This window comes from Mandrillus leucophaeus, unplaced genomic scaffold (genome assembly GCF_000951045.1).
Source record: "Mandrillus leucophaeus isolate KB7577 unplaced genomic scaffold, Mleu.le_1.0 Scaffold296, whole genome shotgun sequence".
Taxonomy (NCBI): Eukaryota; Metazoa; Chordata; class Mammalia; order Primates; family Cercopithecidae; genus Mandrillus; species Mandrillus leucophaeus.
Genome location: NW_012103098.1, coordinates 2,240,167 through 2,266,335, shown reverse-complemented (window position 1 = coordinate 2,266,335; position 26,169 = coordinate 2,240,167). Strand labels below are relative to the sequence as shown.

The 26,169-nt window shown below is 39.8% G+C and overlaps 1 protein-coding gene across 1 annotated transcript in view; it reads right to left on the bottom strand.

Moving 5' to 3' along the window:
- SFMBT1 (Scm-like with four mbt domains 1) overlaps positions 1-26,169 on the bottom strand; it is a 151,454-nt gene that overhangs the window by 14,942 nt on the left and 110,343 nt on the right. Inside the window, exons 4-12 of the mRNA XM_011986192.1 lie at positions 20,809-21,049; positions 16,183-16,271; positions 13,455-13,701; positions 12,343-12,437; positions 11,744-11,845; positions 9,730-9,880; positions 7,255-7,337; positions 2,555-2,681; positions 1,393-1,506 (exon numbers count right to left, since the gene is read on the bottom strand). Of these exons, the coding sequence (XP_011841582.1) occupies positions 1,393-1,506; positions 2,555-2,681; positions 7,255-7,337; positions 9,730-9,880; positions 11,744-11,845; positions 12,343-12,437; positions 13,455-13,701; positions 16,183-16,271; positions 20,809-21,049 (1,249 nt within the window). The remainder of the gene's footprint in view (positions 1-1,392; positions 1,507-2,554; positions 2,682-7,254; positions 7,338-9,729; positions 9,881-11,743; positions 11,846-12,342; positions 12,438-13,454; positions 13,702-16,182; positions 16,272-20,808; positions 21,050-26,169) is intronic.

The window sequence follows — 26,169 nt, the reverse complement described above, 5'->3', positions numbered from 1 at the left end:
TTATGTGAAATGTCTAGAATAGGCAAACCTATGGAGACAGAAAGTAGATTTGTGGATGCTGGGGGTGGGGATTGATTGCTAATGAGTACAGGGCTTCTTTCTGAAATGATGAAAATGTTCTCAATCTGACTATGGTGATAGTTGGTATGTCAATTATAACACCATAAAGCTGTTTAAAAAGGGGGAAAGTGGGTTGCCACTTTTGAGGTTAGGTTGCAGAAAGACTCTGGCTTCCATCTTCCTCAACCTCTGTTGCTCTCTCGCTTCCTCACTCTGATAGAAGCCAGTTGTCACGCTGTGAGCTGCCTTACGGAGAGACCCACATGGCAACGAACTAAAGGAAGGCTCCAGCCAACACCCAGCAAGGAGCTCAGGCCCTCAGTCCAACAGCCCACAAGAAGACGCATTCTTCTTGTGGTCTGAGTGTTTGTACTCTCCAAAATTCACACTGAAACTTATCCACCAATGTCCTGGTATGAAAAGATAGGGCCTTTGGAAGGTAATTAGGTCACAAGGGCAGAGCCCTCATGATGCAGAATAGTGCTCTTACAAAAGAGACCCACAGAGCTAGTAGTCCTTCCACCATGTGAGGACATGAGAAGGTGCCAACTATGTACCAGGAAATGCGCCCTCACCAGACACTGAATCTGCCAACGCCTGGATCTTGGGCTTCCCAGTCTCCAGAACTGTGAGAAATAAATTTCTGTCATTTATAAACTTCCCAGTGTGTGGTATTTTGTTACAGCAGCTAGAATGCACTAAGACACTTGCCAATAATCATCTGCATAAAGCTGGGAGCAGATCCTCCCCATGGTGAGCCTTGAGATGACTGGAGCCCTGGCTGATAATTGAGCACAGCCTGTGAGAGACTCAGATCCAGAGGACCCACCTAAGTTGCACCCAAATTCCTGACCCACAGAAACTGTAAGGTATTAAATATTTGTTACAATAAATAACTTCCTGTGCAGGAACAGATAACCAGAATGTCATTTTTTTTCTCTGAAATGTCCAGATTAGTTTTTTTTTTTTTTGAGACGGAGTCTCGCTCTGTTGCCCAGGCTGGAGTGCAGTGGCCGGATCTCAGCTCACTGCAAGCTCCGCCTCCCGGGTTTACGCCATTCTCCTGCCTCAGCCTCCCGAGTAGCTGGGACTACAGGCTCCCGCCACCTCGCCCGGCTAGTTTTTTGTATTTTTAGTAGAGACGGGGTTTCACCATGTTAGCCAGGATGGTCTCGATCTCCTGACCTTGTGATCCGCCCGTCTCGGCCTCCCAAAGTGCTGGGATTACAGGCTTGAGCCACCGCGCCCGGCCACCAGATTAGTTTTAACTGGCAGCAGCCACACAGAAGATTATTTAACAATCAATCCTCTAACCCAGAAATAGACAGATACCTCGTGCTCGGCGAGGAGTGCTGAGGGGGTGGCCGTTGGTTTCACACCAGCCCAAAGGAAATATATCCATGGATTCCACACTCACAATATATTCAGGTATAGGCTTCTTAGAACCTGTTTAGATTTAAAAAAAAAACAAAAAAAACCCAACTTTTTTTAGACCATTAAATAACCTTCTTCATAAACTATTTTCTAGATAATGTTCTACTCTTGTAATAATGCAGACACAAGTCTCTTGACACAGAAATCATACATTGTCATGTATGATAAACATTATGAAAAAAAAGTAAACTGTCCCCCATGTAAAACTGTATCAGGACCAAAATGGGTAGAGAATATACAAGGTGACACTTAAGCTAGGAAATAGCAAATAAGAAACTGGAACTACCACTGGTATCATTCAGATGGTTAGTATCACAGTCATTTCAGACAAATAGAAACCAAATGGCAAAGGTGACAATTCTACTCAATGAGAACATCAGTTCTGGTACTTCGGGAGTAAGCCAGAAAAGAACAGTGAATTCAAATCAGGAAGTGATTTGGCAAGTTGCTGAACAAGGATTGCATAAAAGTCTACATTCAATATTACCCTTGATATCTGCATTAAATGCCAATTCTACAAATCAGAAATAGTAGGTACCGTCTCAAAGTCTGACTATTTGGTAGCAGGCTAAAAAAGCAGCTCAGGACATATACAGTAACCATAGCACTGAGTACTCATGTAGTGCCTTGCATTCATAAACCTGTCCAATTATTGAGTATTACTTTTAGTACAGTTTATCATTTGTACTCTATATACTTTTTGGTTCCACTGGGCTACAGCAACCAAAATATTATCTCTTCAATAAGCTAGGTGTTAATGTTCATGCTCATATAACTTGGTCACATCAAAATACATGCTATTTGACTTATGTTTTCCCCTTCCAGAAAATAGGAGACTCTATAGTAAAGAATTTTTATTTGTATTCATTTCCTAAAATTTGAAATTTGAAAGCCAAGGACAGAAAAATAAATGTTTCGCTTAGAGTCTTGCATTACAAAAGTCTCTGAACAAGATCCCCATTTAACTAATCCATTAAGTTTAAGAGACCACATTACAGGATTAAACAGGAAGCTCAAAGGAGAGTGGTCACAGGAAGGCTTCTGGAGTGCTGGCACTCACCCTCCAGCTGGAGCCACAGGTAGGAGCCTCTCACTGCAGTGATGGTAGCAACACACACTTCCTCAGGGAGAAGGGGGTTCACCGCCTCAAGCTTCATGTTCTCTTTAAATTCATGTTCAGAAATTAACTAGAAAATGAATGAATCAAATCCATTTACTGGATTAACATAGTATCAACTCATGTGCTCAGCTAGAAAACCTTTCTCAAGTAGTATTTAATCCCTAGGTTTAAATATAACATTTATTTTGCATTGTTTTGCTTTTTAATGAAGCAAAAGGAAAATGTCTGCCTTTCTTGGTGTTATAGAAGTATTCAGGAAGTACACTCTTTGATGTCAGATATTCCTGCATTATTGACCTTGCTCAAGCTGTATAGCCTCTTTTTGCCTCAGTTTCTTCACCTGTCAGATGAGGTTGAGAACTCCTATCTGGCTGTGCTATTACAAGGTATCAATGAAATAAAGTCTCTAAGGTTCTGTATCCTGAATCAAGTGGCTATCAACACTGTTGACTCACTTCCCCTCACATAAAGCACCCCATCATACCACAAACTGCCTGGTTCATACTTGTATGTGTATCATAAAAGGCAGTCAGGATAAAGAATGTTTATCAACAGTGAGAAAGGGTCATTTAAAACAGAAAAATATCCAGCACCCGAGTCAAAATGGACAACTGAACATCTGCATTTGAGTGTTCTCTCTTCTGACACCTAACTTAAAAAATTAAAGTTGTTTTTGGTTTGCTTGTTTTGAAGACAAAAACTTAACATCTATATTAAGATGGATGTAACAGGAGAGGAAACAACATTTTATAAGCTAAAATTTAGAACAGGATCTAGAAACTAAGTTAAAGAAAGGCGAATCTACGCTGGCAGTAAAGAAAGTGAAGAACCAGGTACTAGGCAACTGGAGGTAGAGGAGACATAGTCAAAACAAGGAGGATTTGTTGAAAACATTTAAGAAACATTTAGGTTATGCCATTGGCTCCTCGACTCCATGCATTAGGGAAACCATTCCTTCCTCTCCCCTATAGAAGGTGAGACTTATCCTCTGGATAGGGTAAAAGAGAAGATGCCTAGGTAAGAGGACACAAGGAACTGCTGAGGGCATGCATGCCGTGACAAAAATAGTGGTTAGCCTATGGACTGCTGAGAGGTTCTGCCTATGACCCACCTGCCTATGACCCACCAGGCAGAGGACTAGAAGACACTTCTTATGGTGATATGATAAGCCCAAGAAGAAACACATATGATATGGATTCAGGTTTCCCCAACAAATGGTCAATCAGATAGGAAAGTTCAAGGTTGACAAGCTCCATCTACTTGCTCAGAGTTTCCAATTTTAGTCACCCATTCTTAAATACAGCAACAACCAAGAATTACTAGACACCTAAGAAGATGAAAGTTGAGAGTAAGAGAGTAAGAGAGACCAAAACAGACAAGCAACTTGGAAAAAGCAGTGATTATGCAAGAAGAAAACTTCCCAAAAGGTGTGTGTGTGGGGGGGTGGATTAGGGGTGTTAATTAACATCCTCTGAGAGATAAGAAAAACTATTGCATCCTTAGAGCAAGAATAGTATGATATTAAAAATAAAGAAGTGCTGAGCACGGTGGCTCACGCCTGTAATCCCAGCACTTTGGGAGGCTGAGGCGAGTGGATTACCTGAGGTTGGGAGTTCGAGACCAGGCTGACCAACACGGAGAAACCCCGTCTCTACTAAAAATACAAACAAATTAGCCAGGCATGGTGGCGCATGCCTGTAATCTCAGCTGCTTGGGAGGCTGAGGCAGAAGAATCGCTTGAACCCGGGAGGCGGAGGTTGTGGTGAGCCAAGATCGCGCCACTGCACTCCAGCCTGGGCAACAAGAGCAAAACTCGATCTCAAAAAAAATATAAAAATAAAAATAAAAATAAAATAAAATAAAATAATGTGTCGTCCCAGCACTTTGGGAGGCAGAGGTGGGTGGATCGCCTGAGGTCAGGAATTTGACACAAGCCTGGCCAACATAGTGAAACCCCATCCTTACTAAAAATACAAAAACTAGCTGCGTGTGGTGGCGGGCACCTATAATCCCAGCTACTAGGGAGGTCGAGGCAGGAGAATCTCTTGAACCTGAGAGGCAGAGGTTGCAGTGAGCCGGGATCATGCCATTGCACTCCAGCCTGGACAACAAGAGCAAAGCTCCATCTCAAGACAGACAGACAGACAGACAGACAAAAAGAAAGAGAGAGAGAGAAAGAACTATTCAGAGTTCCAGAAAATAAAAAACATGATGCCAAAAATTAAAAACTCAAAAGGAAGGTCAAAAGACAAAGTTTAGGAAATCTTCCAGAAAACAAAGCAAAAAGACTAAGAAACATAAAACAAAGGATAAAAAGATTAAAAAAGCAGAGGTTTGATCCAGAGGGCCACAACCAAATAAAAGAACTTCCAGAAAGAGAAAAGAGATAAAACGGAAGGAAGGAAATCAAAGAAGTGATTCAAAAAAATTTCCCAACACAGAAAGGCATGAAGATCCAGAGAGAAAGTGCCCACTGAGAACCCAGCACAGTGGATGAAAAGAGGCTCGCATCAAGATTCATCACTGTGAAAAGTGGTTCTATAACCTTCCAGAGAGGGGGAAAAAAGCCTGTCATCTACAAAAGAACAAAAATAAGAATAGCTTTGTAACTTTTAACTTCTTGACAGTAACATTGGAAGTTAGAAAGCAAGTGAACAATGTTTTCAGAATTCTCAAGTAAATTAACTTCCACATTGAGCCAAACTATGAATCAAGTTAGTAGAGTGAAGACATTTTCAAATATACAGTGTCGACAAAACTTTACTTCCCTTGCACCCTGTTACGGGAAGCTACTGAGAGATGGGAATCCATCAAAACAAGGAAACAAACCAAGGAAGAGGAGGCCATGAGATCTCTACAAAACAAGGGACCCCAAATCATACAAATAGGGAGTGGGCAATTCCCTGGGTGACAAGGGTATTTCCACGATTAAAACTACACAGCAAGGCCAGCACAAGGGCTCACACTTGTAATCCCAGCACTATGGGAGGCCGAGGTGGGCGGATCACCTGAGGCCAGGAGTTCGAGACCAGTCTGGCCAACATGGTGAAACCCAGTCTTTACTAAAAATATAAAAATTAGCCAGGCATGGTGGCGGGCACCTATACTCCCAGCTACTCAGGAGGGTGAGGCAGGAAAATCGATTGAACCCGGTAGGCAGAAGTTGCAGTGAGCTGAGATTACACTACTACACTCCAGCCTGGGTGACAAGAACAAGATTCTGTCTAAAAAACAAAAACAAAAACAAAAAACAAAACAAAAAAAACAAACAACAACAATAAAACCCACAAAAACTACACGGCAAGTCTAAAGAGCAACCCATCCAGAGAGACAGAGAGTGGAGGTTGCTAAGAGGGATGTCTCTTTAACGAAAGTGTTAGGAATCACAAATTTCCTGATGTGACTGCTTTTGCTAATGAGAGACTACTAGGAGGTGTGGAAAGCAGCAGCAATAGATAAAAGAAAATTAAGTAAATTAAAAACAAGGAAATTAATACTGAGGATAAAAATTTTTTAAAAGAAACAATCATAATATACTGCAGTGCCAGGTGCAGTGGCTCATACCTGTAATCCCAACACTTTGGGGGGCTGAGGTGGGCAAATCACTTGAGGTCAGGAGTTCGAGACCAGCCTGGCCAACATGGTGAAACCTCATCTCTACTATAAAAATGAAAATTAGGTGAGTGTGCTGGTGGGCGCCTGTAATCCCAGCTACTTGGGAGGCTGAGACAGGAGCATCTCTTGAACCCGGGAGGCAGAAGCTGCAGTGAGCCGAGATCATGCCACTGCACTCCAGCCTGGGTGACAGAGCAAGACTCTGTCTCAAAACAAAACAAAACAAAATTGTAGTGCTCAGCTGTGAGTAATATTTGAATGCATATCATAATGTAAAAAACTCATTTTGTATTTAACCAAAAATTGTAATATAACTCTAAAGGAAGAAGAACAGGGTAAGACAGAGAGGAAAGGAAACAAAAAATAACTAAATGCTAATTTATCATAATATAGAACCAACAGACTCAGCACCATAAGACAGGGTGAAGCTAATTTGTTTTAATAAAGTCAAAGTTTTAAAATTAGAACCAAGTGACATGTCTAAAATAAATGACTCAAAAGATAGAAGCTTTTCATTTTGAAAATGAAGAAATACAACTACTAGAATTACAGTGAGAAGAACAGGAAGTAGTTACTTCTCGGAAGGGAGACTGTGAAAAGGGGTAGGGCGGGGACTGCTATTTTACCTTCTAAGCCTTTTATTGCTACATGGCTTTTTAAACCACATGCATGTATTATTTGGATAGAAGAATTTAAATAAGCTTAACAATTTTTCTCCACTTAATATTTCAACAGTTTTTCCTATTATTGAATCATGAAAAATAATCATAAAATTTCAAATTCACATGATTTCAGCTAAGAAAAAATAAAACCAATAAACTTATAAAACTAACTTAATTAGCAAATTAACTGATTCACTTCTGCAGTAAATGTATTTTCCTTTAGACCATGTGATTATAATCACCACTGTGCTCATCTGGATTAAGTGAGATGATTATCTTCAGAGTAATAACCACGGAAAGCAAGGGAAACGCAGCAGTCCCCGCAGCCCTGCATAGTAGCCATGAGGTCGTGGGGGTCCTCACCGGAGGGAAGCACCTCTGGGGAGCAGCTTCAGCACCACACTGTTTGAGGTAGTCAGCCCAGTCAAAGTCCTGGCTTGGGTAGCCTAGGTGGGGACAAATGAACAATGATTCACGCTGCCACACTGCACATGCTTGCCTGGCTTCACCACTCATCAAGGGTCCACTCACAACTTCCAGTGCTGCTAGTCTGACAACTTTGATCATTTTAGAGGGGCAAAAAGCATTCTATAAATCTAGAGCACTGTTAATTTTATAAAACAGAGCAACTCTGGTCAAACTGTAATAAGACAATGAGACTCTTTGGATAAATTTTTAAACTTTCAAATTTCAAACTTGGCATTTATTTTGAGCACTATTTTATATGATTAGTTGCTGGCGATTTGCCAAAAGAATTTAAGATAGTTATGACTGGATTTGATTTGTATATATAAATCCACTCTTATTGTCAATTCTAAAGGGCTCAGGCTCTTAAGGAAAAGAGACAGCAAATAGTACTAGTTAATCTGCAAAGACGAAGACTTTTTTTCTTCATTAAAGCTATTTCCTGAAATGTGTCTGAGATATCACTGATACAAATGCTCTTGTCATTTTCAGATTCATATATTACAGGATATCAATGCTTTTATAATCTAAATCATGTGTTTATTTTAGAAAAAACAAGCTTAGCGCCCCACTTAAGTCTACTAAGGTTCTTGACGGAAGCATCTCCAAGCTGGTGCTGACTCAGAACCATCTGCATGCAAAGAGCTGAGCAAAGCCCAACTGCCTACTGTGTCTGAGTCGCTCTCAGCCTCCCGAGAGCTTAATGTCTCACAGGCAAAACACAGGCTACTCAAGTCTATGCCCTCTGACAGCCCAACAGTCCCTGCCTACCTGAGACTGGCATTATGTTCTCCCTTTGCCCCCACCTGTCAATTCCTGACAGTACATTTTCTGCCATTTTCAGTTATCTACTACCTTCCCTCTATTTACAAAGACACAGTTGATTTGTCTATAACAACACTGAAAGCTTCAGTGTTTTTAACAGTTGTTTCTTCCTTTTCATATAGAAGTGGCAAGAAGAGTAAAGAACTTGGGATATCCAGAGCGTACCTGCAAAGCAAGAACTAAAGCAAGAACTTCCTTCTGTGGCTATTCCACACCATACCCTCCAACCAGGCATTCTTCTGCTGTGTTCACTAATGGAGGAGAATCTAGGAAGTTCTGTTGATATTTCCGCCTATTTGCCCCTTGAAGGGGCTGGGTTGTACTCATTGAGCTTGTCACTCTTCCTAGGAATAAGCTCAATGCCTGGCTTACAGCAAACATTACATAAATGTTTGTTGGATGAATAAAAGCTAATGAAAGACAAAAGGTTCTGAGTGTATGACCCTTGTTAACACGAAAGAATACTTCCAGCCCAGTGTTCCAGCAGTCACCATTTAGAAAGTGATGCTATGCTTTACTGAAAACCTACTAATAACATATACATAGACTGCCAATCAAATAATCTGATTTGCTAATATTAAAAAATCAGATAAACATCTGACATGTTCTAGATTCTCTAAGTTTAAAAATATTAAAAATTTCAGTGAAGCTCAACTAAAACCATTAATTAAGCACCTTGATTAAAGGATCAAAGACTATATTTTGCAAAGTTGCAAATATCAGGAAAACAAGCTTTTATTTTCCTACCTACTGCCTGAGTCCTACTCTTCACCATAAACCTCTCTCTAGAAAGTTCCCTCCATGATAAGACTCAGACACCTAAAGATAATCAGTAATCTACCTTCTAACTCTGGCTCTATGGCCTCTTCTCACAAGCCAGCCCCCAATGCTCACTGTGCATCCAAGCCCACCCCTCTGCCACCCCTAACAGACATAAATGGAACTAAGGAGCCAGCATAGAACTCAGGTTGGAACTTGGCTTTCTAGGGGGTTATGAGGGCACAGATAACAAAGTCAGAGGATAGAACACACTCTCCTTTATTTTTTTTTTTTTTTGAGATGGAGTCTCGCTGTCGCCCAGGCTGGAGTGCAGTGGCGCAATCTCGGCTCACTGCAAGCTCCGCCTCCGGGTTCACGCCATTCTCCTGCCTCAGCCTCCCGAGTAGCTGGGACTACAGGTGCCCGCCACCACGCCCGGCTAATTTTTTTGTTTTTTAGTAGAAATGGGGTTTCACCGTGTTAGCCAGGATGGTCTCGATCTCCTGACCTCGTGATCCGCCCACCTCGGCCTCCCATAGTGCTGGGATTACAGGCGTGAGCCACTGTGCCTGGCCCACACACTCTCTTTAATAGCAGTTTTTTAGCTCAATTTATGACTTTGAAATATGTAACTACAAGGAATCTAGACCTTTCCTTACACTTTTCTCAGACCCCAAAAACGTTAGGAACAGGCTAGGGCATGAGAAGAGGGACAAAAGATTTAAGCAATGCCATCTTATCTCAAGGAGAAGCTCTCAAGTAACAACTCAGAAGAGAGCAAATGTGCACCTGGAGGGGGGCTGATGTGTAGGCCATTCTTCAGACTCCACTGCACAGGGAAGATGCCAGGACTGTCGGCGTGGCACACAAAGGATCGCCGCACGTGGTTTTCAGGTCTCAAGTCATCCATTTCCACCAGAAAGTACTTCTCATCAAAAACCTATACATGTAATTAATAGGTGAAACAGACAAATGCATGTGCTTTTTTCTTGGCACAGCCAAACATATTACAAAAGTTCATAATCATGTGGGTATTAATACTACTAAACACTAAATGTTAGCTCTGTGTTATATAATGCATATAATTACTGTTTTAATTAAATGCTTTTCATGTATCAATTCAGTTTCAATCTTCTTAATCGAAAGAGGTAAGTACCATTTTTTTAATATATATATAAAAAATACATATATACTTTTTGGAGACAGGGTTTTGCTCTGTTACCCAGGCTGGAGTGCAGTGGCATGAACGTGGCTCACTGAAGCACTGCAGTCTTGACTTCCTGGGCTCAGTTGATCCTTCCACTTCAGTCCCTTGAGTACCTGGGACAACAGGCATGCACTATCACGCCCAGCTAATTTTTTAATTTTTGTGGTCTTGCTATATTGCCCAGGCTTGTCTCAAACTCCTGGGCTCAAGTGATCCTCCTGACTCAGCCTCGCAAAGTGCTGGGATTACAGGCTTGAGCACCACACCTGGCCCAAGTACCACTATCAACTCCATTTTGCAGATAAGGAGAACGAGTTCAAACACAGGTTAAATAACTTGCCCTAGGTTACAAAATGAGGAAGAAGCAAAATCTGGATCCAAACCCATGTAGTTGGGCTCTGAACAAAATTTAGTCTAAACTTAGTGAGAAGCTTAGTTTAAGCTTATGCTACTGTATATTCGTTTTTCAAATTCTAGCCCAGTTTCAAATGCCAACGAACGAACTTTATTTATTTACTTATTTAGAGACGGAGTTTTGCTCTTATTGCCCAGGCTAGAGTGCAATGGCACAACCTTGGCTCACCACAACCTCCGCCTCCCGGGTTCAAGCGATTCTCCCACCTCAGCCTCCTGAGTAGCTGGGATTGCAGGCATGCGCCACCATGTCCAGCTAATTTTGTATTTTTAGTAGAGACGGGGTTTCTCCATGTTGGTCAGGCTGGTCTCCAACTCCCGACCTCAGGTGATCTACCTGCCCCGGTGTCCCAAAGTGCTGGGATGACAGGCGTGAGCCACTGAGCCCAGCCAAAGAGACAACTTTATGAACCTCCTCTGGCTTCCCACTAGCCCTCCCTTCAGACTCTAGATAGGGCCTACTGGCCCCACTTTCAGGCTCAGAATCCCTCCTTGCTTTGAGAATAATCTTCTTCCAAGACAGGGAAAACTTAAATCTCAATAGATCAGACAATTTAGCACCCAAGCAACTATTCCTCTAGTCACATTCAACTTTGGCTTCTATTTTCAGTAAATGTGCTTCTGCTCTAGTTGGAAACTGAAATTCTCTGGCCAATGCCTCAGTTGTAGTGACTGAGCAGGGCCTTGATAACCTTACTTCTTACTTTTGTCAGTATTCCAAAGGATTAAATCTGAATCTGGAATACATAGCTGGAGCCAGGCCACTGCTAGAACTTTTAACACTAATTGCCTAATCCCCAACTCATCTCCTCATTCCAAAGAGCTCTGCATCTAGTTAGACGTTGATGAGACTGCCTACCTCCAACTTTACAGATACCCTGCCTCCTAAAGGAGTTAAATCTCCTTTACTTATATACACCTAGGCCTGCCCCAAAGAATGCGTCCCCTACTAGTCTAGTGCCCAGGCCCAAGACTGCTTTGGCTAGGGTTACCAAGCTCTGAAGAAGGAACGGGCCACAGCAAACTGGACAAATACAAAACGTGCACAGAAGTAATTCTAACTGCACGGCTTAGAAGGAAAAATGGGTTGGATCAACAGAGCTTAAAGATCAAAACACTACCAATTTCCTAAACCAGTCACCTTGACAGGGATTCTTACCAAGAGAGTTATCCCCATTTTACCTTAACAACTGTAGCCGGAGAGATCCCAAAAGGAGACCAGGGGTCTACAGCTTCCAATTTCATGTTTACAGAGAATGCATGAATGCCAATAACTTGTTTGTCCTGAAATGCAGACACCAAAAGGGGATGAAAACATAGTATCTGAATCAATTTTACACTTACATGTAGCTGAATCCTACTGTGATCAACAGAAATATCCAGCTCTGGTAAACCCTATAGTTTTCTTCTTTTTTTTAAATGTGCAAAACTAGCCAATACAATTTTCTTCTCTGGAAAAAACTATTCAGGAAAAAACAAAAACACAGAAAGTGCTTCTACTCTCTACATTCAAAGACAAGGAATATCTGGAGGAAAAAACAAATTTATTTTATAAGTTAGGCGTATGTAGTTAAGGGTAGAAAAGATTCAAACTACTTCAGGAGAACTTGGGGAGAAAATCTAGACAACTGTTAGAAGAAAACAAGGATGATCACCAGTCCAGCGCTAACACACCCTCCATTCTTACCGACTGCAGGGCCTACTTTACACTTTCACCCCTGGCGTTGCTTTACTCTACTGTAAGTGGAGCAATACCGATCTATCAAATGTTTTGTTTTTACCTTAAATAAGTAAGATGGTAATGGCTCTTCCTCTTCCTCTTTCACTTTGGCCAAAATCTCTTGCCACTCAGCTTCATTTTTTAGATGTCTGATGGCTTTAATAAAACATGACAACATGCTTTAGATGACGAGAAACTTATACTTTTTACCTGTCCCGAAAGCATTCACATAAAAACAGTCACTTTCCACTGGAACTAGAAAAGGGTTCAAGCCCACTTATATCCCTCTACACTTAAAGAACTTGCACCTTAACTTCAGCACTTCGCTCTACGAAGAGCTTGGACAGCTTGGCTTTATGAAAATACCTACAGTAAGATCATAAGGATTGCTGTAATCCATAAAATTGTAATATAACATCCAAATTGGGGCACATAATAATAAATGCAAATTGATTTAAACAGTAACTCCAGAAATACCAATATTATTGGTATTTCTTTTAATCAACAATTTGCTGTGACCCAATTTTCTATATACCTAGCTAAATGCTCCCTAGATAATTTTTTCTTTATTTTATCTAGGTCAAGGGTCAGTATGGGTTGGCACAGAAGTCTATGAGGTATATCAATAAGTGTGGTAAATTATAAAAACAATAAAAAGAAAAGAAAAATGGGCACTTGGCCAGGTACGGTGTCTCATGCCTGTAATCCCAGCACTATGGGAGGCTAAGGTGGGCGGATCACTTGAGGTCAAGAGTTCGAAACCAGACTGGCCAACATGGTGAAACCCCATCTCTACTAAAAATACGAAAATCAGCCAGGTATGGTGGCGTGTGTCTGTAATCCTAGCTACTGGGGAGGCTGAGGCACAAGAACTGCTTGAACCCGGGAGGTGGAGGTTGCATGACACTGCACTCCAGGCTGGGTAACAGAGCAAGACTCTTGTCTCAAAACAAAGAACAAACAAACAAACAAAAACAAAAGCAGAACAACAAGAACAAAAAAGAAAAATAGGTACTTAGTTTAACAACTCCACATAAACTGTTTTGTAATAGCTCTACTATGATAATTAACAAAGGTTTTCATAACATACAGAATGTATTTTTTTTAGCCTCATAGATATTAGTAACATAGCATGTTAATGCCACAGAAGAAAAATGCTCTATTACTCTTCACCTGAAGGAGGCTGAAGCTCATATCCCTGTTGAGCAGCCCAACCAACGTGATGAAGAAATGGATCCAAGTAATACAACCAATGTTCGTTATTGTCAGAACTTTCAAGTCCTTCATAACGTAGCTTCAGCCTTCCCCCAATGTTTTCTACTACAGTAACAATCCAAGTGCTTAAAGAGTCCTGGAAAGCTTGACATTCTAGTCTGGATCCTGGAGCAATGAGATCTAAAGGATTCCTCCCATTACGGAGCTGTAGGATTAAAAAGTGAAACAATCCAGTAAGAGAAATTAACATAATATTTTTGAAAAACCACCTTCTAAATGATCTCACACCAGCCTTCGTATTTTTTACCCATTCAAAAGCCACTGACACTAAATTGTCTATCATCATACAAACCTCTTACAGTATTATTTCTAGGTGATATGAAAATGTTTATCTTAAAGAAAATCTATCTATAATGCAGTAAAATTGCTCTAACATATCTCTATCTCTAGGATTATGTTATGCAGTTTTATTTATAAGAATTTTTAAAATATAATAACTCCTCATCTATTATAAAACAAATATGGGCCAGGCATGGTAGCTCACACCTGTAATCCCAGCACTTTGGGAAGCTGAGGTGGGCAGAACGTTTGAGGTCAGGAGTTCAAGACCAGCCTGGTCAACATGGTGAAACCCTGTCTCTACTAAAAATACAAAAATTAGCCGGGTGTGGTGGTGGGCACCTGCAGTCCCAGCTACTTGGGAGGCTGAAGCAGGAGAGTCACTTGAACCCAGGAGGCGGAGGTTATGGTGAGCCAAGATCATGCCACTGCACTCTAGCCTAGGCAACAGAGCAAGACTCTGTCTTAAAAAAAAAAAAGCAAATATCAAAATAACATCATCATCATTAAAGAAAAAAATCAAACATGACAAAAGTCAAAGTCACCTATAATCCCACCTCAAAGAAAGAACCACAAGAAACACTTTGGCATACACTATTTTTCTCCATACAAGTCAACATTCACCTCTGCCAGTCAGTCTGTTTCTATTTTTTGAAAAATGGAAACACTACATACTGTTTCTTAATTTGTTCTTCACTTAGTACATCATAGGTATCTTTCTACAATAGCATATATAACTCTTCCTCATGTTTTATAGTATTTTATGATATTTTACATTGTAAATGGGCAATAATTTATCCAGTTACCTACAGATAGTATTTCAGTTGTTTCTGATTTTTTATTGATGTCATAACAATGTTCAAATGAACAGAGTAAAAGCTTTTGATTACAGCGATGGAAAGGAAAAGTTTAACTCTCACTATCTAAAAGTATATTAAAAACTACAATAAAGAAAAGAAATTCATTATCAAGTTATCATTTAACCATTTCTAATACACAACCTTACATTTTTTTCCCAGTAAAAATTGCTCTGTGACACTTACATATCCAGATATGCAAAAGGACATATGAACAAATGAAGAAAAGGATTCAGAGCTAAAAGTCAGCATGGCAGAGTCATGGTCAATGAAGAGTAGAATAGTTTATCAATTCATCCATTCATTAAAATGTTACTGAGTGTTTAGTACGTGTCAGGCCCTGGCTAAGCATAAATAAACGAGTCAGAGTACAAAAAATAAAAACCAGTTTGAAATAGAGTACTCACCAATCAAAATTTAAAAGGGAATGTGAATGGATCATAGAAGTAAATGTAAGGCCTAAAACCATAAACCTCTTAGAAAATACAGGAGTAAATCTTCTTGACCTTGGGTTAAGCAAAGCCTTCTTAGATATGATACCAAAAGCACAAGCAACAAAAGAAAAAAAGATAATCTGGATTACATCAAAATAAAAAATGTTTATGTTGTAAACAATAAAAAGCCACAGAATGGGAAAAATATTTTCAATATTTTGAAATGCATGTATATTTTGAATGCATAATAATACATTCAACTTAATAATAAAAAGACAACCCACTTTAAAAATGGGCAAAGAAATGTCTCCAAAAAGGATACAGAAATGGCCCACAAGCACAAAAAAACATACTCAACATCAACAGCCCTTAGATAAATGTAAATCAAAATGAGATGCCACTTCATACCCACTAAGTCAGCTATAATAAAAAAGACAACAAGTGTTGGCAATGATGTAGAGGGATGGGAACCTTTATACATTGCATTTCACATATGCCACAAAGAATTTTGCCAGTATGACAGAAAGTGACAAGATATAACTTAGAAATGTCATAACCAATAAATCCATTTCACAAAGTCAAGAGATCTATATTCACTAACAAGCTCAAAGGCTACACTAACTTAAAAGGACTGCTGAAAAGCAGGTGGAAGGCAGGATTACAACAGGTCCAATGTCTTCTGAGCAAAAAAAAAAAGGGTGGGTGGGGGGTCTCCAAGTCACCTGGGGTGGGAGTTACAAATGTCCACCTTGAAGCAGAATCAACCCCTGCTCAGTTTCAGAGTGAAAGCCCTCAGAAGGTCCTATTTTCCAACTGTATAATAGAATCTGGGAAATTAGATTTTTTATGTGTTAGCAACTAATTCAGAAAATATTTAGGCACTAAGCAAGTCACCAGTTTGCAACCTCTAAGGGTAAGTTTAAAATTCCCAATACCTGTGCCTATGTCTCTAATAATGTTTATTTGCTTCAGAGTGATAAATAAGCAACCGATTTTAAGATTCTTTGAAAGATCAGATGGGTTTTCCACGCCGATGTGGCTTATAGTAATACTCACGCCCTCTAGCAGTGGAACAGGAGGACTACATGCTCCTATTAGGGTCTGCCGCAGAAACTCATCCCAGTCAGATACTTTATCTCTGATGCCTAGATGAGGGAATAAATGACTGATTACTCAAAATGCCAGCCAACAGAACGCACAGAAAGCGAACCAGTGGAGATGGTTTAGAGGTATTTCTCATTTTAAGATCTAAGAGTCAAACATACTGCTTCTTTGAGAGCTTGAAAGATAAAATAAAACCAAAAATACTTCTCTAGATGGAGCTACTTTCTGGTTAGTTTATTAAGAGTTGTATATAAAACAAAGAGAATAGGCCCAACTACCTGTTCCTAAAATTTTATCCAGAAGGTACCTTACTTTATTTTTTATGATGGAAATTTTCAAACATACAAAAAGAAAAATGATCTAATGAATCCTAAGTGCCCTGGCGTCAACAACTGTCACCTCATGGCCAATCTGTTTCATCTAAACCAGGATTTACAAGCTACAACCCATGGGCTTAATTCAGCCTACTGTCTATTTTTGTTAATAAAGCTTTACTAGAACACGGCCATATCCATTTGTTTACATATTGTCTGTGGCTGCTTTCACACTACAAAGGTAGCGTTTTAGCAGCTTTGACAGAGATCGTATGATTAGTAAAGCCTAAAATATTTACTATCTTGCCCTTTACAGATAATTTGCCAATGCCTGGCTTATACCTCACACTCCGCCCATGCCCAACCAAGGATCAGTTAGAAGACAATTCCAGATGGCATACAATTTCATCCATATATGTATTTCAGTACATATTTCTAAAAGAAAATATTTTCTTACAAAGTGTTATATAAAGGTAATCAGTAGAACAAAAATAAGAACCTTTCTATATGCCGAAAGAGAAACTATATGTGTAAACAGGATAGATCACATAGTTAAAAAGAAACTACATACACACAAAGTATGTAACATTTAACAATATAAAATTGAGGCTATGCATATTAATAATATCAATAAGTGTTAATGTTAATGGACTTACTCTTCCATTAGAAGTAAACAAATAAATTCAGATTTCCTCATAAAGCAAAATCAAGGAAACCTAACTGTATATGGAGCTTGCAAGATAATCACAAAAGAGGAACTATTTCAGGAACTATTACTTTAAAATACAGTAAAATGTGAAAGTACATCCCCAGTTAGGGATATATACTCTAAGGACAATAACAACAACAATAAAAAAAATGCAAAGAAAAAATCTTAAGCTATTTTTAGTAATCCTATTGTTAGTAGTAGACTTGATGTTATTACTTTGAAATAGTTGTTTGTACGTGGTAGGCAAAAGCAAATAAAGAATGAAATGTGGTCAGGTGCGGTGACTCACACCTATAATCCCAGAACTTTGGGAGGCCGAGGCAGGCAGATCATGAGGTCAGGAGATCGAGACCATCCTGGCTAACAAAGAATGAAATGTGTAATTGAGAACTAGGATTTTCAGCATGATAGAAAGGAAATAAAGCTTAGGTGGATGAGTTAAATGAAAGCACTATCTTTCTGAATTTGTATTAGAAGCATCATGATGTAATTTATCCTGAGAAGAAGAAGAAATGCATTAACTCTAGACACTGAAAAGGCCAAGAAACACAAACCCAGCGACAATGAGCACACCCAGGTCTCTATTTATCTTATCTCCACTGCTTTACCTATGTTCTTTTTTTTTTTTTTTGAGACGGAGTCTCACTCTGTCGCCCAGGCCGGAGTGCAGTGGCGCGATCTAGGCTCACTGCAAGCTCCGCCTCCTGGGCTCACGCCATTCTCCTGCCTCAGCCTCCAGAGTAGCTGGGATTACAGGCGCCCGCCACCACGCCCGGATAACTTTTTGTATTTTTAGTGCAGACGAGGTTTCGCTGTGTTAGCCAGGATGGTCTCTGCCTCCCAGGTTCAAGCAGCCTCCTGCCTCAGCCTCCCGAGTAGCTGGGACTACAGGTACATGCCGCCATGCCCAGCTAATTTTTATATTTTTAGTGGAGAGGGGGTTTCACCATGTTGGCCAGGCTGGTCTCAAACTCCTGACCTCAAGTGATCTGCCGGCCTGAGCCTCCCAAAGTGCTGGGATTACAGGTGTAATCCGGCTACCATGCTGGACCATAATTCAGGTAAACCTTACAGAAATGAAAGAGGCCTTGTAATACATACTGAAAGGCATTACTATATATACAGTAAAATCAAATGAGGGCAGCTACATCAAAATTGTTCTAATGAAAGTACTGAACTTTAAAGCAAAAATAACACCATGGCTATTTAGGAAAAAGACCAAGTTTCTTAAAAAGGAAAGAAAACAAGATTTTCATCAGAGTTATTAACAATGGTTTATGCCAAAAGACAATGGAATGTAACATATTTAAGAAATTTAATGAAAGAGAAAATATGAGAGAAGGATTTTATATCTAGCCAAACTGAACTTCAGATCTAAAGGCTATATACAAACTGTTATGAACAGGTAAGAACTAAGTAATATTGTTCCCATGAGCCCTTTCTAAGGAGTCCACTAGGGAATGAGCTTCAGATGAGCAAATTAATGAGGTAACATTAGCATGAGAAATGGTAGTGAATTAAATATATATATAACTATAGAACTTAAACTAAATGATGGTTGTAAGGGAGATACTATGGTATATAATAGCTGCATGCTCTGAAAATGTAGTTACAGTATTACTATAAAAACTATGGGACAAGAATGCGGAAAACGTGAATAGTTGTATAAGCCTACTCATTGTCTTAAAAAAAAAAAAAAAGCTTTCTTGCCACGTAATTTAACTATTTAACTTTTAAGTGTTAACTGGGAGTAAAAGGATATTACCTGAAATGAGATGCTGAAGGAGAGGAAACAGCTTATAGCTAACTTCAGTATTGTTTATAGAAACAACAACAAAATAGAAAGTAGTCCAAAAATAGAGAGGACTTAAGGCCAGAAGTTTGAGACTGGCCTGGGCAACACAGCAAAACTCTGTATCTACAAAAAAAAAGTTTAAAAATTAGTTGGGTGTGGTGACACACACCTGTAGACCCAGCTACCTGGCAGGGATGAGGTGGGAGAATCACTTGAGCCCGGGAGTTCAAGGACACAGTGAGCTAGGATCATGCCAATGCACTCCAGCCTGGGTGACAGAGCGAGACTCTGTCTCAAAAAGTAAAACAGAATGAAATTATTGTAAATGTTATTGGAATAGCTGGTAAAAACTGAATAAGGGCCAAAAACTGAATAAGGGCCAGGCATGATGGCTTACGCCTGTGGTGCTAGCTATTAGGAAGGCTGAGGCAGGATAATCACTTGAGCCCAGGAATTGGAGACCTGCCTGGGTGACATAGCAAGACCCTGCCTCAAGAAAATGGAAATGAAAATAAAAATACTAGAAAGTGATATAAATATAAAAATAAGACCATGTTTATTAAACAATGTTTCTTTTAAAAAACTGAGTACTATCTGTAGATTAAACAACAGTATCGTATCAAAGTTAATTTCCTCATTTGCATATTTTACTGTGACATGAATACTTTGTTTTCAGAAATATATACGGCATTTTTGAATAAAAGGGCATCATGTCTAAAACTGACTCTCACATGGTTTATTAAAAGAACATATGTAAAGCAGCGGAGACAAGATAAAGTAAACATAATATATGTCAACATTAACAACATTTGGAGAAACTTGGCAAAAAGTCTCCAATAATTTTCCATATGATTCTTATAACTTTCGGTAAATCTGAAATTATATCAAAGTAAGAAGTTAAAAGAAAAATACCAAAAGTCAGGTGTTTTCATTATTTTGAGACAGCGTCTCACTCTGTCATCCAGACTGGAGTGCAGTGGCACGATCTCGGCTCACTGCAACCTCCACCTCCCAGGTTCAAGTAATTCTCCAGCCTCAGCCTTCTGAGTAGCTGGAATTACAGTCGTGCGCCACCACACCCGGCTAATTGTTTCGTATTTTTAGTAGAGACAGGGTTTTGCCATGTTGGCCGGGCTGGTCTCGAACTCCTGACCTCAGGTGATCCACCCACCTCAGCCTCCCAAAGTGCTGCCATTACAGGCATGAGCCATCCCACCCAACCAACTCAGGGATTTTCTTAAATCCAGAGTCCTCTTATCTTTCCCCACCTTTATCTCACCCTTCTCTTTCTTTTGCCTTTATTGTCTCTCTTCTGCTTAATTTGGTTTCTACTCCTTCTGGAGTGGTGCTTGATTTGGTTCATTTAAGAGTTCCTAATTACCAGATTGCTTGAGGGTATGAGGAGAGAGGACAATAAAAACAAAAGAAAATCAACAGCACATCAGTCTGGCCCAAAGGGCTTAAAAACAACCAGATCTACAAATCTCCAACTCAGAGAACCTCACAGTCTGAAAGGATGATAAGCAGCTAGTGTTCCCCATGAGCATCGTAAAAACCTGAGGCTTTATGGAGCAAAGAAAATAATTTTAAAAGACAGGAAAATGTGTACTATTCCTTATAAATATTTTCACTCAAAATGCTAACCTAGAAAAGCTGGGTAAACCTATAGGCTTGAGAGACGGAAAACCTCAAGATTGTGGACAATCCAAATTTTCTTACAGCAAAATCATGTCACGTCTTGATAGGAAGTATTTCATTACCTTCTGGGGCTTCAAGGGTCTTCTTATTCTGCTCACACCACCCAATGGGGTAGAGATCAGCCTTCCTGATGTCACACCAGAAATCTGCTCTCCGATCCTCCCCATAGCCATCATAGCGGAGAAGGAGCAACTGTTCACAGGTGGTGATGATGGTGGCAACCCAGTAGGTTTCAGGATCTGTTCTCACAGCCACCTCCAGCTTCATCCCAGGAGCAAATCCATTTTGCAAACGTGTGTCCACCTTAACAGGGAAATGTTATTAAGCATCAGACAAGTATCTTAAGTGAGTATTTCTTTGACCAATGTTCTTTTTTAAGACTTAGAATTCTGAAGCACTAAATGCAAGAACATCTCAAGGAAACCCTGAGAAATTCCAATTTTAACTTACAGAAGTAATCCAGACAAAACAAACAAATAGCAATATTGCTCTGCTCCATCTGACAATGAAGGAACTCAATATTTTCACCAAAGCAGTCTATAATGATTACAGAAAATGCTTCCTATTAAGTATATAAATTACTAGTCACTATTTTAATAGCTTTCAACCCATTGTTTTCAAGAATGATTTTTGCATCCATCAACAGGAAATTTATGAAGCTAGAAAAGTGAAAAGACAAAAATAAACCATAATGATAATAAATTAGTAAAATATGTACCATACACAGGGAGCCATAATTCCCAGTTTCCCTACAAGTCTATGTTTCCACCAATTACTCTTAAATAATATTTAATAACATCCCCCTTTCCCTCTCAAAACTGTTCTAATTTAGATGAAACATTATATGGTCACAAAGGTCTGGGTTAGCAAATCTGGAACTATTAATACTTCATGTGTATACCAACATTAAATAAATATACTATGAATAATAAAAGCCAGGTTTCTCACCATGGGAGAAAGAAGTGACAAATAAGCAAAGGGAACCCTGTGGTGTTGGACTGAAATCAGACATATCTGAACAGGGACATGACGACTGACTGGCAGGCAGATAGAGACAGACAGGCAGATAGATAGATGGATGAATGGATAAAGAAATGAACGAATAACAGAGATAGAGACAACCATACACATGTTTTTCCCAACTCTGTCAATTAAGAGGGACTACAAAAATGACAGCTAGTCACAATAAGCAAATATAGTGTACAAATTTTGATTCATTTCTTTTCTTTTTTATTTTTGAGACAAAGTTTTGCTCTGGTTGCCCAGGCTGGAGTGCAGTGGCGCGATCTCAGCTCACTACAAGTTCTGCCTCCTGGGTACAAGTGATTTTCCTGCCTCAGCCTCCCAAGCAGCTAGGATTACAGGCGCCCGCCACCAGGCCCAGCTAATTTTTTGTATTTTTAGTAGAGACGGGGTTTCACCATGTTGGCCAGGCTGGTCTGAACTACTGACCTCAGGTGATCCACCCATCTCAGCCTCCCAAAGTGCTGGGATTACAGGCATGAGCCACCACGCCCGGCCTCTTTTTCATTTTTTTAGACAGGGACTGGCTCTGTCACCCACGCTAAAGTGTAGTGGTGCAATCTCGGCTCACTGCAACCTCAAGTCATCCTCCCACCTCAGCCTCCTGAGTAGCTGAGACCACAGATGTGCGCCAACATGCCTGGCTACTTTTTGTATTTTCTGTAGAGACAGGGTATTGTCATGTTGCCCAGGCTGGTCTCAAACTCCTGACCTCAAGCAATCTGCCCATATTGGCCTCCCAAAGTGCTGAAATGAGTCATGAACCACTGTGCCTGGCCCAAATTTTTGATTTCTAAATACCATCTTCCAATAAAAAACAAACAAACAAGGACTTCAAGGAAAAAAAACCTTATTCTGATTCTGAGATAGGAAAAATACAATTAGAGCCTGGAATATCTTGTGATGCCAGAAAGTAAGGAAATGATCAAAAAATGGGAGTACGTTGAAGGAACATACAAGACAACTAGAAGGATCTCACTGGCTACATGTGGGACAATTTGAGCAATAAAATAAATAGTGAGAGTAATGCATTATAACTAATAGATTTAAATAAGTATCCATGAGTCCACACTGATATAAATAAACAGGGGAGAGGGAACAGATCTTCCTTAGAGTAGAAAACCAGTTAATAAATATTGGGAAAAAAAAAGATAGAAATAGAAAATTACTAGTAGACAAACACCACAGAGATAAACATTGCAGGAGCCGGGCGCAGTGGCTCATGCCTGTAATCCCAGCACTTTGGGAGGCCGAGGCAGGTGATCACAAGGTCAGGAGATCGAGACCATCCTGGCTAACACAGTGAAACCCTATCTCTACTAAACATACAAAAAAGATTAGCCGGGCGTGGTGGCAGAACGGAACGGAAAGGAACAAGGAAAGGAACAAGGAAAGGAAAGGATAGGAAAGGAAAGGAAAGGAAACGAAAGGAAACGAAAGGAAACGAAAGGAAAGGAAAGGAAGATTAAAAAAATAAAAATAAAATAAAAGAGAAACATTGCAGGCAAGAATTATTGATGGATTCTAAAATACTATGATGAGAAACAGGGTATCCGCAAAATCTCAAAGGTTCTCCCAGTAAGATTCTTGTTAATTTTAAAGGGGAAAACAGCAACATTACAGTGAAAAAATCTGGCAGATGTCATGTAACTAACCAAAGTTTGCATCAATATCATGTATCTCTGATTTCATACAAGATAACTACAATATCATTCCTACAACATTATTGCCAAATCTGCACAAATTCAATCCAATCATGAGAAAAAAACAAATCCAAATTGAGGAATATTCCACAAATAATTGACATGCAATATAGGCTCATCAAAAATGTCAAGTCCATGAAAGACAAAGAAAGGACGACGAACTGTCATATACCAGAGGAGACTATGAAGACATGACAAATAAATGCAATATGGCAACCACAGTCACTGGAAAATGCAAGTGGAATCCTAGAGACAGCCAGAGACGGAAAGTCTCACATTCTGTGTAAAAGTCTTCCCCCGCTAGTCACTACCTGTTCTATCACTATCCTAAACACTATGGTTAATATCGACTATGTTTCCACACTATGTTAATTAAATTATGCAGTATGAATATTTTTTGAGTGGAGCTTCTCTTGTCGAACATTACTTATATGAATACATCACAATCTATTCAGTCCACTTCTACTAGTTACTAGGTATTTGGGCAGTTCAGTTTTGGGAAGCTACAAATAATGATGCCATAAACATTTTTGCTTGTCTCTTGGTACATACAGACATGAATTTCTAAAATAGATAACCAAACTGTTTTCCAAAGTAGTTGTACCAATTTAGTTTCCAAATAGCATACGATAAATCCTTTTGCTCCATTCTTTTTTTTTTTTTTTTTTTTTGATACAAAGAGTCTTGCTCTGTCACCCAGGCTGGACTGCAGTGGAGTGAGCTCGGCTCACTGCAAACTCCACCTTTCAGGTTCAAGAGATTCTCATTCCTCAGCCTCCCAAGTAGCTAGGACCACAGGCAGGGGCCACCACACCTGGTTGATTTTTGTATTTTTTGTAGCAACAAGGTTTCACCATATTGGCCAGGCTGGTCTCAAACTCTTGGCCTCAAGCAATCCACCTGCCTCAGCCTCCTAAAGTGCTGGGATTACAGGCTTGAGTCACAATGCCTGGCACCTTTTGCTCCATTCTAACCAACATTTTTGTATTTTCAGTCTTTTTCACATTCTTTTTTTTTTTTTGAGACGGAGTCTCGCTCTGTTGCCCAGGCTGGAGTGCAGTGGCGTGATCTTGGCTCACTGCAAGCTCCGCCTCCCAGGTTCATGCCATTCTCCTGCCTCAGCCCCCCGAGTAGCTGGGACTACAGGAGCCCACCACCACGCCTGGCTAATTTTTTGTATTTTTAGCAGAGACGGGGTTTCACCATGTCAGCCAACATGGTCTCGATCTCCTGACCTTGTGATCCGCCCGCCTCGGTCTCCCAAAGTGCTGGGATTACAGGCGTGAGCTACCACGCCCAGCCCCCTTTTTCACTTTTAACCATTTTGGAAGGTGTGTCATGTATCTTATTGTAATTTTAATTTGCATTATCTGATTATTAAGTTGATAACCTTTATATTTATTAGTCATTTAGATTTCTTCTTCTGGGAAATGCTTAAGTTCCTTATCCATTTTTAAATTCTATATTGTGGACATCAGTTCACTGACAGTTGTTTGTGTTGCAAATATTTTTCTCATTTTCACTATGATGTCTTTTGATAAACAGAAGTTCTTAAATTCATTGTAGTTTAATTTATCAATATTTTTCCTTAAAAAGTAGTGCTTTTCTATGTATATACATTTTTTGGTTTTTTTTTGTTTTTGTTTTTGTTCCCTGAGACAGAATCTCCTTCTGCCGCCCAGGCTGGAGTGCAGTGGCGCGATATCAGCTCACTGCAACCTCTGCCTCCCGGGCTCAAGTGATTCTCCTGCCTCTGTCTCCTGAGTAGTTGGGACTACAGGTGTGCACCACCATGCCCGGCTGTTTTGTATTTTTAGTAGAGATGGAGTTTCACCATGTTGTCTAGGCTGGTCTCGGAACTCCTGACCTCAAGCAATCTGCCTGCCTCCGCCTCCCGAAGTGCTGGGATTACAGGCATGAGACACTGCATCCAGCTGCTTTTTCTGTATTGTTAAACAAATATTTTCCTATCCTTAAAGGTCATAAATACAACAAACTATATTATTATGTGGAAGCCTATCATAGTTAAAACTAACATCCACCTGGAATTAATGAAGTTAATACGAAGTTAAATATGGGTAAGGTTTTATTTGTTTCAACATGTGTATACAATTAAACCAGCACTTTTCTTGACCACTATAAGTCATCACCTTTGTAAGAAATCAAGTGTGCCTACAAAAGTGGATCTGTGTCTGATTTACTTTTCCTTAGAGGAGCACTATGCTATCCTAATTAAACTCGGTATCCAGTATAGCAAGTCTTCTCATTTTGTCTTACTCCTTAGGTGTGTCTGGCTATGCTTGATCCATGATACATCCATATAAAAATCAGAATCAGTTTGTCAATTTCTACCTAACATTATATATATATATATGTATTTCTTGGAATTTAATTTGTTTGCAGTAAATCTATAGATCTAGTGAGGGATCTTTCCAATAATGACTCTCTCATTACATGAACAAGGCGTATCCATTCATGTATAAAGGTCTTTATTTTACATCAATAATGAATTGGAGTTTCCTTACAATTATTATTAATATTTTTGGAAACAGGGTCTCTCATTCTGCCGCCAGACTGAAGTACAGCGGCACAATCTTGGGTCACTGCACCTCTGTCTCCTGGGCTCAAAGGATCCCCCTGCCCCAGCCTCTGATGTAACTAGGATTACAGGTGTGCTCCACCATGCCTGGCTAGTTT